Source organism: Gymnodraco acuticeps, unplaced genomic scaffold, assembly GCF_902827175.1.
Source record: "Gymnodraco acuticeps unplaced genomic scaffold, fGymAcu1.1, whole genome shotgun sequence".
Classification (NCBI taxonomy): Eukaryota; Metazoa; Chordata; class Actinopteri; order Perciformes; family Bathydraconidae; genus Gymnodraco; species Gymnodraco acuticeps.
The window spans coordinates 4936130-4952842 of NW_022990295.1; the positions used below are offsets into that span (position 1 = coordinate 4936130).

A 16713-nucleotide genomic window follows, 5' to 3' on the forward strand; every position below is an offset into this window, starting at 1 on the left:
CCCCTTTTTATTGTGAGACTTGGGTGCTTTGTACACCAAGAACTTTTAATTACAACTTGCACAGCTGAGCAGGCTAACATTTTGTTGGCTTAATCTCTGAAGCATGTGTCTAAACTGAAGGGGCCATTTCTTAAATCTCAATGCACCTCACGTGCTAACATGTAATGGAGTCTCTTACAGGATCATGAGCTTTAGCTATGTTAACTTGCTGCTTCCACATGCATAGATGTCTGGTTAAACAATATTATGCAACAAAACCAGATACAACTGATAGTCATAGATGTTGTTTGAGATTTAAGGAGGCATTAAGGACAATCAAAGTACAGCAAAGCAAGTATTTATGAATATTTTCCATCTGATAAAAAGCAAACGGAGAATATTAAATTATGAGGATAAATATAATTTACAGCTATACATTTGAATCCTAGAATTCATAGAAAATCGTAGAAAATCAGATGTAACTGATCCAAGCATTGTGTTGAATATCACCATCTAAAAGTGTTTCCCATTCAAGTGAATCAATTGTGTAAAAGGCAATCAAAGTATTCCGATATGCAGTATGTCTGTGATAGTTCCATAACCCTATTGATTGACACATTAAAACTTGTGGACAGCATTTGGAAAACCTAATTGTGTGAGGAAACACACAATAAATCCCTGGTTCTCCCAATTTATTTAATTTATTAAGATGTATTTTTAGACATCATCATTTAATATAATACAGATTGTATTCTGTGTGCAAAAACACAACCATTTCACAAGTTTTTTTACTGCTGGATTGATGGACTTTTCCCGTTGCACAGGTGAGGAAGTCATCAAATCAAATCAAATCAAGTTTTATTTATATAGCACATTTATAAACGATTTTTGGTCAAGCCAAAGTGCTGTACATATAATAAAAATAGCCTACAGTAGAGACACTTTACAGCAAATACAACAGCACAGATTGTTCAGAATATCAGTATGAGAAAAATGACACCCTCTATCCTTAGACCCTCACATCGTAAAAGGAAAAACTTCCATGAGAAAACCCACAGTTTAAGGGGGGAAAATGGGAGAAACCTCAGGGAGAGCAACAGAGGAGGGATCCCTCTCCCAGGACGGACAGACGTGCAATAGATGCCGTGTGTAAATCGAAGAGATAATACATTTTACAGCATATAGACTAAATGTTAGGAAATGCATGTGTAATAAGAAGATGAATCCACGAGGATGTCAGCTACAATCCTGTGGAAGCCATCAGGGAAGCAGCATGACGAGACCCAAGGCAGGACTGCAGAGACAGGTTCAGCCACGACCCGAAGTCCACGACTTAATCCAGAACTCAGGATAGAGGATCCAAGACACAGGACTACAGCAAGAGGATCAGCCTCGACTCCGGATCCCGGCGTAGATACACTATAAAAAAGGATGGGGGGTGTTGTGGAATATTTTCCAAGGCCCATAACTTTGACCCAGTTTATCAGTTCAAACTGTCCTGACTGAGCACACGCACCTCGTAACCTTGGCTGCTGTGCTCTCAGTGTTCTGTCTCCCTGTTCCTTTCTGTTGGCGTCAGCTGATAGAGGTGTTATGATTCTATGTTCCTGCCTGTTGACGTCAGCTGATAGAGGTGTTATGATTTTATCTTGTTATGCAGCAGTTTGATGATGCTCTCAGAACTAGTTAAATACATGGGTCTGAGGTAGAGTTCTTTAGAATTGACGTGCAGTGTTTTGACATCAAAGCTCCTGCTCTACCTTGTCTCCTTCCTGAGTCGGTGACTCCCATGCATTGCTACACAGAAGTTCCCTCTACAGGGGGTAGTATATATTATCCAAGCAAATCATTTAAATTGTACTCAAGGTATATAAGTGAGCATTGTTAGTATATGAATGGGTAAATTCTACCTACACTACCTAATTTCTGACAGTACCAACTGAAACACAAACAATCTGGGTAAAATCTACTTGAAGACATTAGGCCCACACTGCCCCTTTGCGCATGCGTCTGCGGCCAGATGAACGGTTCTCTTTCGCGCCTCCCTCCTGGTATGTGGAAATGTTGGAAGGTAAGATATTACTGTCTATCATGTCCTACATATAAATGTTCACGTTTTTTTAGGTTCATCACAAGACTTGTTGTCTGCTTGCTTCACTGTTAGACAAGGAATTTAAGTTTGTTCTCATCTATTACTCACTGGAAGTCGGTTACTGATGATAGCTGTAGCTAACATAGGAGCTAAGAGTAAAGCACTATGATGTTTAGCTCCATATTGTTAATAATTGTTATCTGTTGTCTGCAATGAGTTAAGCGTCACGGCGACAGTTGTATGTTAATGTCAGAGCTGGTTAATGTGAGCTAAGCAGCCCATTTGTGTTTCACGTTAGCATCGTGCATGATTAGCAGAGAAGGCTATTGTTTGCTAGCTAAGTACTAACAAGAACAGCGCGCGGAAGGCGGCATTCGTTTAAATCAACCTTTGAAGTTGGTCGTCCTCTATATAATGTGTGTTTGTCCAATGTTATTTTCCAAACAGTATCCAATGGACATGCATACGTGATGCACACTGCAAAAATAAGTAGCCGTTTATTAAATAGCATGTCAGTTCAAGTAATATTACGAACTCTGACCCGGTTGAGTAGTATTGAGTACCGTAACGGTTTGCGGGGGACAAATTATTTCACACACAGTGACGTCACGAGCTACCCACAATGCAACGCGCGCCATATATATATATATATAAATACGCCATTTTCCTAGAGGTGCAAATATCCTGGAGGTGCAAATATAAACAGCTAGCTAACGTATCCAGGCAGAGCGCACTAGGTTTTTTTTCTGAATTAACCACCGAAGAAATCGCTGCATGTTTTTTACATTACATCTCTGGACTTGAGGGGTGTGCTCTAGGTCGTTACCAGCGTAAACTAGAGCTGTGTGGGTTGTCGGATTGCCCTTACAGACTGCCTGCAGATGTATGGAAAAACGACCCTCGAAAGTGGCCTTCGTCGATTTTGGCTGCATCTACGTCTAATTTCTGGAAACACCAGGTGAATACCCCACTTGTCACAATAATATTATCATGCCATTGAATATATGTGGTATTTTAGAGTTGACTAGATATTGATTAAGGCAATAGACTATGATATTCTGCTTGCACCTCGTGTGAAATGGCGGATACCGGAAGTACGGTGTCGCCCTCGGCCCAATACCCGTATGTGTGTGTGAAAGAATGCAAATGATGCACAAGGCTAACTAAGTTGAAGCTAGCTTGTAGCATCTCTCTTAGTCTATCTAACGTCGGCCATCAGTTTCCTCGTTGGTCTGTCCGGGTAATATATAGAGAGGCGAAGTCCCTCCCTTTCCGGGAGCCTCCATGGGACCCCGGAAGCGGAAAATTATACATTGAAGTCAATGGAGAGAGAAAAGTTATCTTTTGATCCCGTGATTGTGGCCAGCCTAAGGCACACCTGTGCAATAATCATGCTGTCTAATCAGCATCTTTATATGCCACACCTGTGAGGTGGGATGGATTATCTCGGCAAAGGAGAAGTGCTCACTATCACAGATTTTTTCAGATTTGTGAACAATATTTGAGAGAAATGGTTATTTTGTGTATATAGAAAATGTTTTAGATCTTTGAGTTCATCTCATGAAAAATGGGAGCAAAAACAAAAGTGTTGCATTTATATTTTTGTTCAGTGTATATGATATGTTTTATAATGATTGATCATGGAAGTGTTCTCTATGGAGGACGGAACATGACTTAAGTATAAATAAATAAATGTATGAAGAAATACAGGAATAAATAAATAAATACGTAAATAAATAAATAAATACAGGAATAAATAAATACAGGAATAAATAAATGACGAAATAAATACAGAAATAAATAAATGTTGAAATTAATACACAAATAAATAAATAAAAGAATAAATGCATAAATAAATATGGAAATAAATACATCAATGAATAAATAAATAAAAGTCGAAAATAAAACAGAACACACGTTATTATATATCTTTCATTTATTTCTACATTTACGCGACATACATTTATTTATTTATGTATTTATGTGTCCGTATGCTAATGAGGTGGGCGGTCCTAACCTCAGTCTGAAGCAGGATTCGCCAATTGTTGGAGCCAGGCAGAAGCAATAGATTCGTGGCAAGTCACATCTGTACATTCTGTGTACATTGTCGGCAACTCGCTAATAATGGCTTCGGCTGGAAGGGCGCTGGCAGACCTTCTGCGGGATGCGGCTAACCAGCTTGAAAACTGTAAGTGACTCATGTTTTGGTCTAGTGTAAGACTGATATGACAATGTAAAAAAACTGATCTGTGTGTTAAAATGCCAATGTACAGTTTTGTACCCAATGTGGCGCTATGTTATGTTTTGTGCAGCACCAAGGACCGCTAACGCGCCAGTTTCGTCTCCTCCTCCTCATCCGTTACATAACGGGACTCCCAGACACCCAGTGGACGGTAGGTCTTTGCATCAAATTATTTGTAATGCAAATCCGATCAGTTTACTAAGTTTATATCGCCAATGACAAGTTATTTGATTCAGTTTCTGTCCACCAGCTTGAAGGGATCATTATATTTATAGTGTGTGATGCTAACGCTAACCAACATTTCCCCCCTGGATTCTCGTTGAATCATTATTTCCTTGCACTCAATATTGCTTATCTTCTTAACTTGATCCTAGCCGAAGTTTCAAGACTGTTTGGCCCCTACATGGGAGGGAGGAGGACGGCAGGGCGGCAAACCCTTTCTGGTCCTGCACACCTGCATTCTTATACCCATTTATTCTGTTGCCTTGAGGACAAGAATGCAGCCTTAGTCCCCAACCGATACGCCAAAGAAAGACTCGCTGCTGCTGGCTTTGGTGAAAAACGGCTCACATTTAAAGGTCTGTCAGTCATTAGAATGACGATTATCAATCGCTCTTTCCTTTTCTGTCTATTTTTTATGGTAAATGTACATTTGTGATATATAAATATATTGAGTTACCCTTACAATCATAACATTATCTTTATGTTAGATCTCTTATGTGTATCATCTATTTCTAGGCAGCCATACAGATTCAAATGAATTCCTCGAATTCTTGATGGATGCCTATCCAAAACTGCGGAACGGTGGCGGTTTCGAGTTGCTAAAAATATCTGGCACTACGAGAAGTCGCCACTTGATTGTGATCCCCTGTCCCAATGAGGGTTACTATGTCAGATATTTGAAGGACCCTCAGACCCAGATTGGCCATTCTACGGTTTTCATTAGACCAATGCAAAGAACCCTGAATTTGGACCCTGTAAGTTCCTCACTTCTATAGTGGTGTCACAATATTAAAGTGGAATCTGTGACTTACAGTAACATAATTGTTCGCTTGTGATGTAGTTTAAAACTATTTTGTTTACAGGCATGTCGATCAGAAGGCGACAACGTGTTAATTGGACCAAATCAGAAATGTGTCATCTGTGGAGAGGAGTTCCCCTTTTCCAGAATCAAGGATCACAGCAATAACTGCACGAGGTATTACTCTCTACAGAACTAAACATCACATTCGCCAGGCACACTGCAACTGCATGTGTAGACACACAATAACCAATAAGCATAAGGCTGTGGGATGCTGCAAATGGATGTAAAATATTTTTGACATATCAGCACATCTGAGGTTTTATAATTATGGGGCCAGATATTAGTACTTTTTGTTCCAACAATCCCTCTGTAACACCATATTCTGCTGTCCTCTATAATACATTTAAATATGAAAGATATACATTCTGGATGTTGGTTTTGAGGAAAAGTAACATTTGGTTTACTTTTCATTCTATGTATATGCCCATCTTTTTCTAGAGTGTGATATGTAATGTAAAGTATACTAGACCAAATAACAGAAATAACCTCTTTTTACACTAGACCATCACAGAGCAGCGGTGAGGTACAGATTGAGTTGACAACTGAAAGGGCCTCCGGAAGTCAAGTTAGATTTGAAAGCACGTTCACAGGAGCACAGGGAAATGAGACAACAAGGGCCAGGAACACAAGACACTCGGTGCCACCTCAGGAAATGTTGCCTTCTCCTGAGGTAGTTGACATCGATCCCACTGAGGAAAGTGGCTTCTCTGGTGTGTAACATCCTTTATTAAGTACATCATGTATTGCAATAAGTTGTTGCTCTCTACATTTCACTTGATCCAATATTAATTTGGAAACCTTTTAAACTATTTTTAGATTGGAGAATAGCACCAGATCCCACAGAGGCAGCAAAGATGTTTAAAGAAGACATTTTAAGCCAGCATGCAACTGGAAAATCCTTGTGTCTTACTATGGATCTTGGAGACAGTGCAGCGGAAAGGGAAAGAGCAGTCCTTACTTTTTATAAGAAGGCAAATGTTGAGTGGGCTTGCCCCTTGACATGCACACTTAAGGGTAATTCGGTTACAAACAAAATCCAAGATAAAAAAATGAACAAACCATATTTTCGTTAAACTGATGTCTGTAGTGTGTGTTTACATTTTTAAGGAGATCCAGCCATTGGTGATGGTGTGACTCGGCATTTCTTTGCAACCATCATGTCAAAACTTCAGGCTGGTTTTGAGATGAAGTTTGGTAAGTAAATATTTACTATGGCTGATCGCTGGGTCTCAGCCACTAAGTTATGTGTGTTTTTGTACCAGTTCCAGGCTGAACACAGATCTGTCCCTTAACCCCAGAAAACAAAACGTATTCCTAAAACCTGATGTGATTGTAGCTGCTGTGAACATGTAGGTTTCTACAGGATCAACCAGTATCCAGTGGCGGTTTGATCATTCCTTTACTAATGCTTTGTGATAGTTGAATATCTATGTCCTTTACTTTACTATCAATTTACTTTGACTGTTTTCCTATATTTGCAGTGCCTGGAGGAACTCTTCTTTTTGAAGGAGAACAAGATCATCTGATTCCCTCCACTTCTCATCTCCTTTTGGAGAGTGACTTCTTTGTTGTTGCTGGCCGAATGATTGGACATTCATTCCTCCATGATGGGCCATGCCTAGGTGGACTGAGCCCAGCTGTCCTGCATGTGCTCTTTGGTGGATCCCCAGAAGAAGCCACAATAGATATTAAGGACTGTGTTGACCTTGATATCCGTGAGACAATCAAGTTGGTATGTTCAATGTTTTTCTAACCTATTTTATTATTCAACCTTTGGATATTATTTATTTAGCTGATCTACTTTCAGATACTGTTAACATCAAGTGGCTACACTTTGCACCAGCAGGAGTTACTGAAGCATTATAAAACACCATGCACTGATATATTAAATATCATTAGAACACTTACAGATGTCCTCCTATAAGATGTTTTTTGACAAAACATAGCTTTTACAGGTTACCAACTAACATGCTGATTATAAGTTAAACTTCTTATGTTGTATCAAAGTTGAATGTTTATACAAGTATTGAGAAATTAACGATTCTTATCAAATTCATTCTACTTGCCATTATTAGCTGGAGGGAACAGCAGAGTTATCATCAGAAGAAAAAAAGCTCATCAATGAGTTGGCACTGTCCTGGGATTTGCCTCTAGTCACATGTGACAACAGGAGATGGCTATTTGATAAACTGATCCTCCATGCTGTGAGTATTCTTAACAGGTCATATGAATCAGACTGACTAATCAGAGTTGAAGTTTTGAAGTAGGACCTCATTTTGGCATATCACATTTGAGCTTTTTTGTTAAATACATATTTGGATGTTAATAGTGTATTAAAACATGCTTATTGGGCTATTAGATCAATCAGGCTGCTTTGCTTTTCTACTGTGATGCAAATATTGTGCAGGTCCTTGGAAGAACCTCCAGACAAGTCAAGCAGTTACGAAGGGGTTTAAAAGAGACACTGATCTGGCCTCTGCTGACGGAGAGGAAAGACACGATTCCCCTTCTCTTTCCAAGAGCATCTGATTTGCAGTGCACACCACGGGTAAGTGATCTCATGCTGCTCAGTCAAATCCTTCCTCCTAACTCACAGGAGTTAGAAATTGGGTTTATTTACTACTCTCAGACCTACATTGCTTTAAGTTTATTAAAACAAACATTCACCTACGCAAACATATTTTGAAATGAAATGATGCTACTTGCTGCTTAAAAGGAGCTAAACCAATAGAACAACTGTATCTTTAGACTACTCTGCTGCTACACAGCAAAACCTGCAGTTTCTTGTATGTTCTGTTTATTATTGTGCTTTCACTGGGCTCCTTTCAAAACGAAATCTGTCAGATGGTGTTGGAGAAGATAAACTGGCCCACACAGGATGAGGATGAAGACAGTGAAGTCTCTTTGGAGGATTCCTGTAGGCTCACAGGATTCCTGCGCACATTTATTGAGATGGGTAAAACAACGTCTTCAAGCTTTGTTTACTGAAAGTTTGTAATTATTATAACGAAAGCTGCGCTTCCTCTGTTTTTATCTTTAAAGCTACAGTAACAATCCAAGGCGTAATTTAAGTAACATTATTGTTATTTAACTATTAACTGAAAGCAATTATAATAAAATGAATTTATTCTCTGTTTTATAAAGCATCTCCCGTTATCCTTGGGAAACTTGTGCAGTTCTGGATAGGATGGAATGTGCTTCCTAGACATGGCCTGGATGTGACCGTGGTGGAGAGCAACTTCCCCAGCTCTTCCACATGCTTTCACCAGCTGAAACTTCCAGGACATTACAAAGAGTACTGTATGTTTGAAAGGGACATTCTTGCTGCTATTTGGAGCACTGAAACTGGGTTCGGGATGGTCTGAAGAGACGGACACACCTTAGTACTAGATTTGTTGTCTTTTGTTTGGCCGGCCAAAAATGTATGTTTTCAGAGAGGAAAAAAAACTCAGTTAATGCCTATACTCCGGCCAGTTTGTGTAACACTGAAAATATATAAAGATAAACATGCTTTCCTTGTTATTGCACATAACAAAGAAAGCATGTTTATCTTTATATATTTTCAAAGTTTTAAATTGATATTCGTTACAAAATGTTCATTAACTGTAACAAATGTATATTTCTTGATGCATTACAGTAAGTGTTGATTCACAACAAGCATATGTTCAGTGCAACACATGTTTCAAATGACTACTGAACGTAACTTCATTACCATCTAATTTTTATTGTATTAAAATCGAAATATACTGAATCTTGGTACCAGCGTCTTCATGTAACTCAGTCAAATATTGTCACCTAATCGTCCTAGTCGAAACTTTAAAAGACTACATTTCCCACAGCAACAGACTTTTGATACACACACACATTTACTGTAGCATTTCAGTCAATAAGCCCACAGTTTGTACATAGACATTCCACACATTGGACAGAGGGCCATCAGGGTCTGGAAGTCTTTCCACTTCCTGGTCAGTCAGTGAACGTTGCAGCTGAACTTCAGGAACCATAACATGAGGCAGGCGATGAGCACATGGTCCAGTCCAGTCAACTCCAAACTCAATGTCAACCTGCAATTGCAAGAGCTAAAGTTAGAGTCAACCAAAATCAAAGTTTTAATATATTTGTCAGTTAATTCATTTTATATAACCGTTTTGTATCATCTCCTGGAATTCCTGATTAATGTCTCATGAACAGCTGACATCAATCAAATCATTAGAGAGCAGAAAGCCCTGATGTATCATTATCTTCCTTAACCGCTTGTTCTGGTTGATCACAGCATTTTAGGAATACCTCATAGAAGTGTTTAAAGTGCCGATGATATGCAGAATAAAATAATTCCATCACATTCAGTTTCCTCGACAACAGGCCACTATTTGTTACATTGTGAAACTATACTCACTTGTATTATTTGTTTTAAACAGTTTGTGTAATGACAGAAAAAGTGGGTATTAGTGTTAACATGGTCCCATGTAGGAAAGTAAAGTCAAAGTCAAAATAAAACTATTGAATACAATCAAACCTGTATATGTTCCTGCTGGGCCTCACGCTCATGGCGAGTCCACAGTTGCAGTGGGGACCGGTTTCCCTCAGTGCTTAGTCGGTGGCAGTTCCAGCCTTGCTGGAAAAACTGCAGGTGCTTCTGTATGTGGGGCACAAAGCACCAGTGCAGAGCATAGAGATGCACTTCACAGTCAGGATTGAGAAGGCCTTCTCTCTCTAGGTTGAAAAACATTGTGTAGAAGAGATCCAGCACTCCTACATAAACGTCTCTCCAGAGCCTTTCTATCCTTTTGAGGAAAAAGGAAGGAAAATATTTAGTCTGCTCAGTGAACAAAACAAAAAAAACTTACAAATATCACCTTTCACCTACCATAAATGGTAAGTAAATTTAGAATTGAATTACATTAATTAGAAGCTAAGTATTAACATTTTTGCCGATTTCAATAGGAAAATGTTCCTGATTAAGTGGCAAGTGCACAATAATGCCTCTGGAAAAAAGCTGGAAATTGGATTTAGCAAAAATCATTTTGCTTGAGCAAAGTTCATCAAACTTGGGTGAGGTTTTTATACTGTAAGCTTTGTTGAAACTGGATCAGGAAATATATCAGCTGAACATACTATGGATGTATAAAAAAAGACGGACTAATGCCATATTTATGCCACATTAACTGTTGTTGTTCAATATTAATGTAAGGTTCTCTTGACTGGAAAATACATTCAAAATCCAAGTTCCAACAGTAATTTGCCCGGTCATGCAACGTGCTGGGACTTCCACTAAATAGATGTTTGAAAAATATTGTTATCCTTCTTGTCAAATTATACAGTTGGTGTCATAATTATAGTGTTTGTATTATAGAAATATAACTTTTTTAGTTCTATGGTTTTATCTCACAGAGGAAGACGAACAAAAATACAATTAATAATAGCTAAAGACATATAGTTGACATTGCAATCTTTACCAAGGACTTAATTTGATAAAAGTTTGACTTGAAGTTTAAGGTACCTTTGATTATGGACACTCCTGCCAGCAATGTGTGAATTCCTGTTCTCTCCTCGGTTTGCCACCATGTAGCGTGCAACGTCAACATTTTCTCCACCTTTATCTGACCTCACACGTGATGGCACACCGTAGACATTGGCGGCTTCCAAAAAGCTTCTTAAAACTGTTGCTGCCCGATTGTTGGTGGCAGCACTCAAGTACACGATGAGACGACTAAAGCCGTCAATACCACCATGCACAACAAAACGCCACCTAAAGGGATATGTATAGGCACACATTAAGGTCAATCCACTAATGTATGTACAGACATTTACACATTTTAAAAGGTGCCTTATCCTACTAAAAGTTATAATTACAAAACATAAATCATCTTAATTTTGATAGTAAAAGTAATTTGCATGCAGAGGAATTTGGTGCAATTAATCATTTGATACATTTCATTTATATTTCTTCTTGCAGTGTTTTAACTTGTTTTTATGTCTACAGAATATTGTATGTTGCATTGTTAGAGGAGACTGAGACTTCAGATTTTCATAACCAACCAATAAAAAAAGCTATCATGCATATGACAATATAGCCTTTGAATCTTGAAGTCTGGTTTGCATTGAAGCTGATTGATTATAAGAACACTTTAGATGGTCCCATCTTTTGTAACTGTAGTGAAGTGGATGTTTGAGCAATGCTTGAGTGTTAATGATTATACTATACCTAATCAGTTTGTGATTTCCGTCGATGTGCCATAAACTGTTCGGTGCTGGTACAAAGTACTTCCTACGCCTTCTTGGGTTCAGCTGCAGAGTGCGAATCAAGACTCCACCTGGATCAACACGCCGCATGGATTCCTGGACACGCTGTCCTGTTATATTCGGGGAAATGCAGAGATATGGTGTACTGCAAGTAACATAATGAAAAGTAAAGCATTCCTAAATATGCCAGAATAATGTGATTCATTATCAAGTAGTAAAAAAAAAACACTGCATGGAGGATTATTATAATAATAACAATCCCTTACTTTGTATGCGTATCCCTCGTGCATTCAGGTACCCCACCATCATTTTGTATCCAGAGTTGGGATGATGCTGTAGAATTTGGGTAACAGTTTCATCCAAACTGTTGTCATCTAACAGAGTTAATAGATCTTGGACCCTGATCATCAAAAATAACGAAACAATAGTAAGTCACAATAAACAATAGTCACCTTTTGCACTGTACAATCAAAACACATCAGAATGAGTGTGTTGCTCTGTACTAACCTGCATTGAAAGATGTAGGTGTCATCTGAAACAAATGAGCTGGTCTCTTAAACCTCATTACTATTATTAGGCCTACATCATGTCTGAGGTAATGGTACCTTTGCTTTGTGTACAAAGCATGTTTGTATCTTTGCCCCGACACATGTCTATCTGATGTATTGGTTTCAACATATAAATGGCCTATTACCATTTTAATAAATATGTAAACAAGTAGGCTAATTTGGATGGAGAAAATGTAGGCTAATGAAACGTTATCATTACTAAACACAAGTTAATGCGTCTAACAAATGTGTACACTGATATAGCCTACGCCAAAACAATAAAAGTAAGGAAATCCAGACAAAAAACGTGAAAGAATGCGGATTAAACCTACCGTATCCCGTTCTGTGTCATCCTCCGACGAATTGTTCTTTCGCACACCCCGAACACCTGCGCGATGTCCCCAGCGGTGTGGCCCCAACGAAGATGTGCTTCAATAACGTTTAGGGGCAACATGTAAGATGGACGCCCAAGGGTCGCCTCCTCTGTTTCCGAGAGGATTTCAAGTTGGCGGGCAACCTCTTGAAGACTCTCAAACACAGCTGGGTTAACATCCACATCCATGTCGAGCTGAGCCAAGTCCTCTATACATCGTTCCACACGAAACTGGACATAGTCTTTTGGTTCTCCATTCTCTAAATGGTCCGCTAATGATCGTAAATGATCTCCAATGGCTCTTAAATCAATATCCATAAATAAACCTTACAACTGTGGATAAACCATGGATGTATAAAGATAAGGGCTAAACAGTAAAGCTCCTGCATTCGAATCAGCGCGGTTATCCAGGCGTTAGTAGTAGAGCCCTCTGCCAGAAATGATCACACACTCCTGTAACCAATCCTGCTTCAGACTGAGGTTAGGACCGCCCACCTCATTAGCATACGGACACATAAATACATAAATAAATAAATGTATGTCGCGTAAATGTAGAAATAAATGAAAGATATATAATAACGTATGTTCTGTTTTATTTTCGACTTTTATTTATTTATTTATACATTGATGTATTTATTTCCATATTTATTTATGCATTTATTTATGCATTTATTCTTTTATTTATTTATTTGTGTATTCATTTCAACATTTATTTATTTCTGTATTTATTTCGTCAATTATTTATTCCTGTATTTATTTATTCCTGTATTTATTTATTTATTTACGTATTTATTTATTTATTCCTGTATTTCTTCATACATTTATTTATTTATACTTAAGTCATGTTCCGTCCTCCATAGTTCTCAAAGCTGGTAAAGGTGCAGCTAGTTTGAATGGCTTTGTATACTGCAGGGTAGCTTGTGGATTTACTCCAGGTGGAACTAAAGTCTGATTTAACACTTGATTATATTTCACATCATTCATCCAGATCTGTGAAGTAACTAAAGGTATTAAATACATGTAGTGGAGTAGAAGTACACCATGTACCTCTGAACTGTAGTGGAGTCGAAGTACACCATGTACCTCTGAACTGTAGCGAGTAGAAGTACACCATGTACCTCTGAACTGTAGTGGAGTCGAAGTACACCATGTACCTCTGAACTGTAGCGAGTAAAAGTACACCATGTACCTCTGAACTGTAGTGGAGTCGAAGTACACCATGTACCTCTGAACTGTAGCGAGTAGAAGTACACCATGTACCTTTGAACTGTAGTGGAGTCGAAGTACACCATGTACCTTAAGGTTCAGGTTATTTATTTGTACCCGTAGGTAGATTCTGTAGTGTTCCATCCTGACACTAAAAAGTTTGTTGAGTTTATGAACTTAGTTACACCAGTGGCTATACAGATAGAAAGACTAAGCTTTGCACAGAGGCATGAAAAAACATTTTCAAAATGCTCAACAGTGCTGCCAGAATTATAAACTGACTGCTACACAATTAAAATAAATGCTTTTATATATTTCTATTAGATGTGACTCTTTGGCGTTTCTGTTATTAATACCTGCAGCTTTAGTTGTTCTGACTACTAAAATCCTCTGTTATTCCTCATTTTAAAGCCGATATTCCGTGGGGTCGGGGGCTCAGATCCTTGTCACCTTTTTCATACCTGATGAGTTTGCATCCCTGACTACAGTTGCTTTAGCGTGTAGAAGCTAGTAAGCCTACTATTTGATTTGTTTTAGATAGGCTCAACATGTTTCATATGCAGACCTTATTTTCCTGTTCCATGTTAAAATAAACCATTTTCAGTGGTAAAAATGTTTTGGTCATGGAAAATTAGGTAAAGGTCATTGAGAAGTCATGGAAAAGTCATTGGTGAAAAAGTGTATGAACCCTGTTCAATCAGGAGAGACGTGATTTATGGAATACATATTTATTATCGGTCACATTATATACATGAAACATAATGATGACAGTTTACAACAAGTGAATGAAATGTGTTTTGGCGATTAGGCCCAGGTTTTGTAGGATATCAAACGGGAAGGGAAGAACCGTTTCCGATGAACCCCCCTGGGTCTAGACACTGGTGGTAGTGATAAGTGGTTAGGTCCGGTTGGAAGGGAGAAGGTTAAGCTTGGCCCTGAGTTGAAAGCAGGAGGCGAAGGGGTGGAGGAGGGTTGTGCGTTGACACCTGGAAGACAGCTGATAGGAAAGGGGAGAGCATATATAGAGGGATTAACAGGTGCGATGATTAGGCTTGTAAATGGAGGGGAGTGATAGGTTAGCTGAGGAGTGGCGCTCCCTGTCATTAGTGCAGGGAGCGAGTATTGCCATGACGTGCAATACGGAGTGATAGGTCTTCCTGTCTGAACTTGCGCTAAGCTTCATTTCAATCAGGAGAGACGTGATGTATGGAATACATATTTATTATCGGTCACATTATATACATGAAACATAATGATGACAGTTTATAACAAGTGAATGAAATGTGTTTTGGCGATTAGGCCCAGGTTTTGGAGGATATCAATCGGGAAGGGAAGAACCGTTTCCGATGAACCCCCAAAAGAATGAAGTATGAAGTACTGAACGTGAAGGATCTTACCTTGTGGGATGCAGTGGAAATCTACGGATGGAAATGAGAGGTTAATACATGTGAGAATTTAAACATCTGATGCCTCCCGGGCATCCTTCCTGGACAAACAGGGCTTCCCGGACGTACGGGGCATCCCGGACATACAGGGCATCCCGGACATACAGGGCATCCCGGACATACAGGGCGTCCCGGACGTACGGGGCATCCCGGACATACGGGGCATCCCGGACATACGGGGCATCCCGGACATACGGAGCATCCCGGACGCACCGAGCGACCCGACGTGCGGGGCGCCCGGAACGTGCAGGGCTTCCCGAACGTGCGGGGCAACCTGACTTTAGCAGGGACACATTATACGGACCGGAGGTTAACGACCCAGACATACGGGGCTTCCCGGACGTACGGGGCATCCCGGACGTACGGGGCATCCCGGACGTACGGGGCATCCCGGACATACAGGGCATCCCGGGCGAACGGGGAATCCCGGGCGAACGGGGCATCCCGGACGCACCGGGCGACCCGACGTGCGGGACGCACCAGGCGACCCGACGTGCGGAGCGCCCGGAACGTGCAGGGCTTCCCGAACGTGCGGGGCAACCTGCCTTAGCAGGGACACATTATACAGACCCGAAGGTTTTACAACCTGGACGTACAGGGTTAGATATGCAGAATAAACGTGAACCGCGGGGCGACATACGTGCTGACATGCACCACCACCAGTTATATGCATACGTACCAATTTAAGGTTGGAGAGACCTTTGGATAGCCAGCACGGCATTGAGGTCAGGGCGAATGTAGGATGAGAAAGCGGAGGAGGACCACCGTCCGAGTTGTTTCAGGGATGAGGATGAGACACCTTGATTAGCAGCGGAAGTAGCTGCGCCTATTCTAAAGGAATCCCCCGTGTATAGAAGGGGTGATAACCCGGATTTAATGAGGACTTGTTTTAAATAGATATTGAACTGTCGTTGAGTTAAAGGAAAATTCACTGAGATAAGGAATAATGGTGAGAGAGGATTAGAGGTAGGTCTAAGCTGTAGGAATTTGATCATGGATGTATAAGGGCAGAACTGGGAGTCGATGCGGGCGGCGATGACAGAGCAGGCGCCGCCGCATTTGGAGTGTTTAAGATATAAGCTAAAGTGGCTAGCGTGAAAGGATATGTCAGAAAGCTGACGTCTCGATTGGAATCGAATGTAAGGGAAGCTGTGGTAAATTCACCTGGTCTAAGAAAGGCATAAAAAGCTAGGAGAAATAGAGCGTTGAGTAGTGAATTGATATAAGAGGAGAATAACCCACTTCTAAGTTTGGAGAGCATGAGGCGTAAAGTGGAGAGTGTAATAGGGCGTCTCCGGTCTAAGACGAGGGGAAAAGTTTTAATGAGACCTTTGAGGATGAGTTTGACTGACTGGTTTGCAAACAGGCTGGGAAGCCGGGATCGGAACAGCGAACGTTAAACTGCACTCCTGCTAAGAGGCCCCGGATGCTTTTTAGATTGACTTATTTTTCTGAGGGACGCTAGTGTTAGATCCAGCGAGGTGTGATAATAAATGTGTAG

At 40.1% G+C, this 16713-nt stretch overlaps 2 protein-coding genes across 5 annotated transcripts; one reads left to right on the forward strand and one right to left on the reverse strand.

Moving 5' to 3' along the window:
- Positions 1-3981: 3981 nt before the first annotated feature.
- On the forward strand, positions 3982-9153 carry LOC117550165. Of its 3 annotated transcripts, none has more exons than XM_034222515.1 (13): positions 3982-4259; positions 4384-4464; positions 4688-4891; positions 5052-5290; positions 5399-5511; positions 5899-6107; positions 6214-6411; positions 6505-6591; positions 6879-7129; positions 7473-7601; positions 7805-7945; positions 8242-8353; positions 8542-9153. In XM_034222515.1, the coding sequence occupies exons 1-13, from the start codon at positions 4196-4198 to the stop codon at positions 8760-8762; spliced, it is 2049 nt and encodes a 682-aa protein (XP_034078406.1). In that variant the 5' UTR covers positions 3982-4195; the 3' UTR covers positions 8763-9153. The 3 variants fall into 3 exon arrangements, with proteins under 3 accessions (XP_034078406.1, XP_034078405.1, XP_034078407.1); XM_034222514.1 differs by having other exon boundaries at positions 4004-4259; positions 4345-4464; XM_034222516.1 differs by having other exon boundaries at positions 4004-4259; positions 4345-4464; positions 8242-8326; positions 8584-9153.
- LOC117550167 lies at positions 9098-12994 on the reverse strand. Of its 2 annotated transcripts, none has more exons than XM_034222517.1 (6): positions 12521-12994; positions 11907-12040; positions 11603-11750; positions 10898-11146; positions 9914-10181; positions 9098-9461 (listed from the first exon to the last, which is right to left on the reverse strand). In XM_034222517.1, the coding sequence occupies exons 1-6, from the start codon at positions 12877-12879 to the stop codon at positions 9264-9266; spliced, it is 1356 nt and encodes a 451-aa protein (XP_034078408.1). In that variant the 5' UTR covers positions 12880-12994; the 3' UTR covers positions 9098-9263. The 2 variants fall into 2 exon arrangements, with proteins under 2 accessions (XP_034078408.1, XP_034078409.1); XM_034222518.1 differs by having other exon boundaries at positions 9242-9461; positions 9940-10181.
- Positions 12995-16713: the final 3719 nt, after the last annotated feature.

Excerpts from the sequence above, each read along its gene's own strand:
- LOC117550165 (XM_034222514.1), top strand. The coding sequence starts at position 4,196 with ATGGCTTCGGCTGGAAGGGCGCTGGCAGACCTTCTGCGGGATGCGGCT. Across the intron at positions 5,512-5,898 it reads CACAGCAATAACTGCACGAG|ACCATCACAGAGCAGCGGTG; the intron begins GTATTACTCTCT and ends TTTTTACACTAG. Across the intron at positions 7,130-7,472 it reads TCCGTGAGACAATCAAGTTG|CTGGAGGGAACAGCAGAGTT; the intron begins GTATGTTCAATG and ends TGCCATTATTAG.
- LOC117550167 (XM_034222517.1), bottom strand. The coding sequence starts at position 12,879 with ATGGATATTGATTTAAGAGCCATTGGAGATCATTTACGATCATTAGCG. Across the intron at positions 12,041-12,520 it reads ATGACACAGAACGGGATACG|GGTCCAAGATCTATTAACTC; the intron begins GTAGGTTTAATC and ends TTTGATGATCAG. Across the intron at positions 11,751-11,906 it reads ACGAGGGATACGCATACAAA|GACAGCGTGTCCAGGAATCC; the intron begins GTAAGGGATTGT and ends CGAATATAACAG.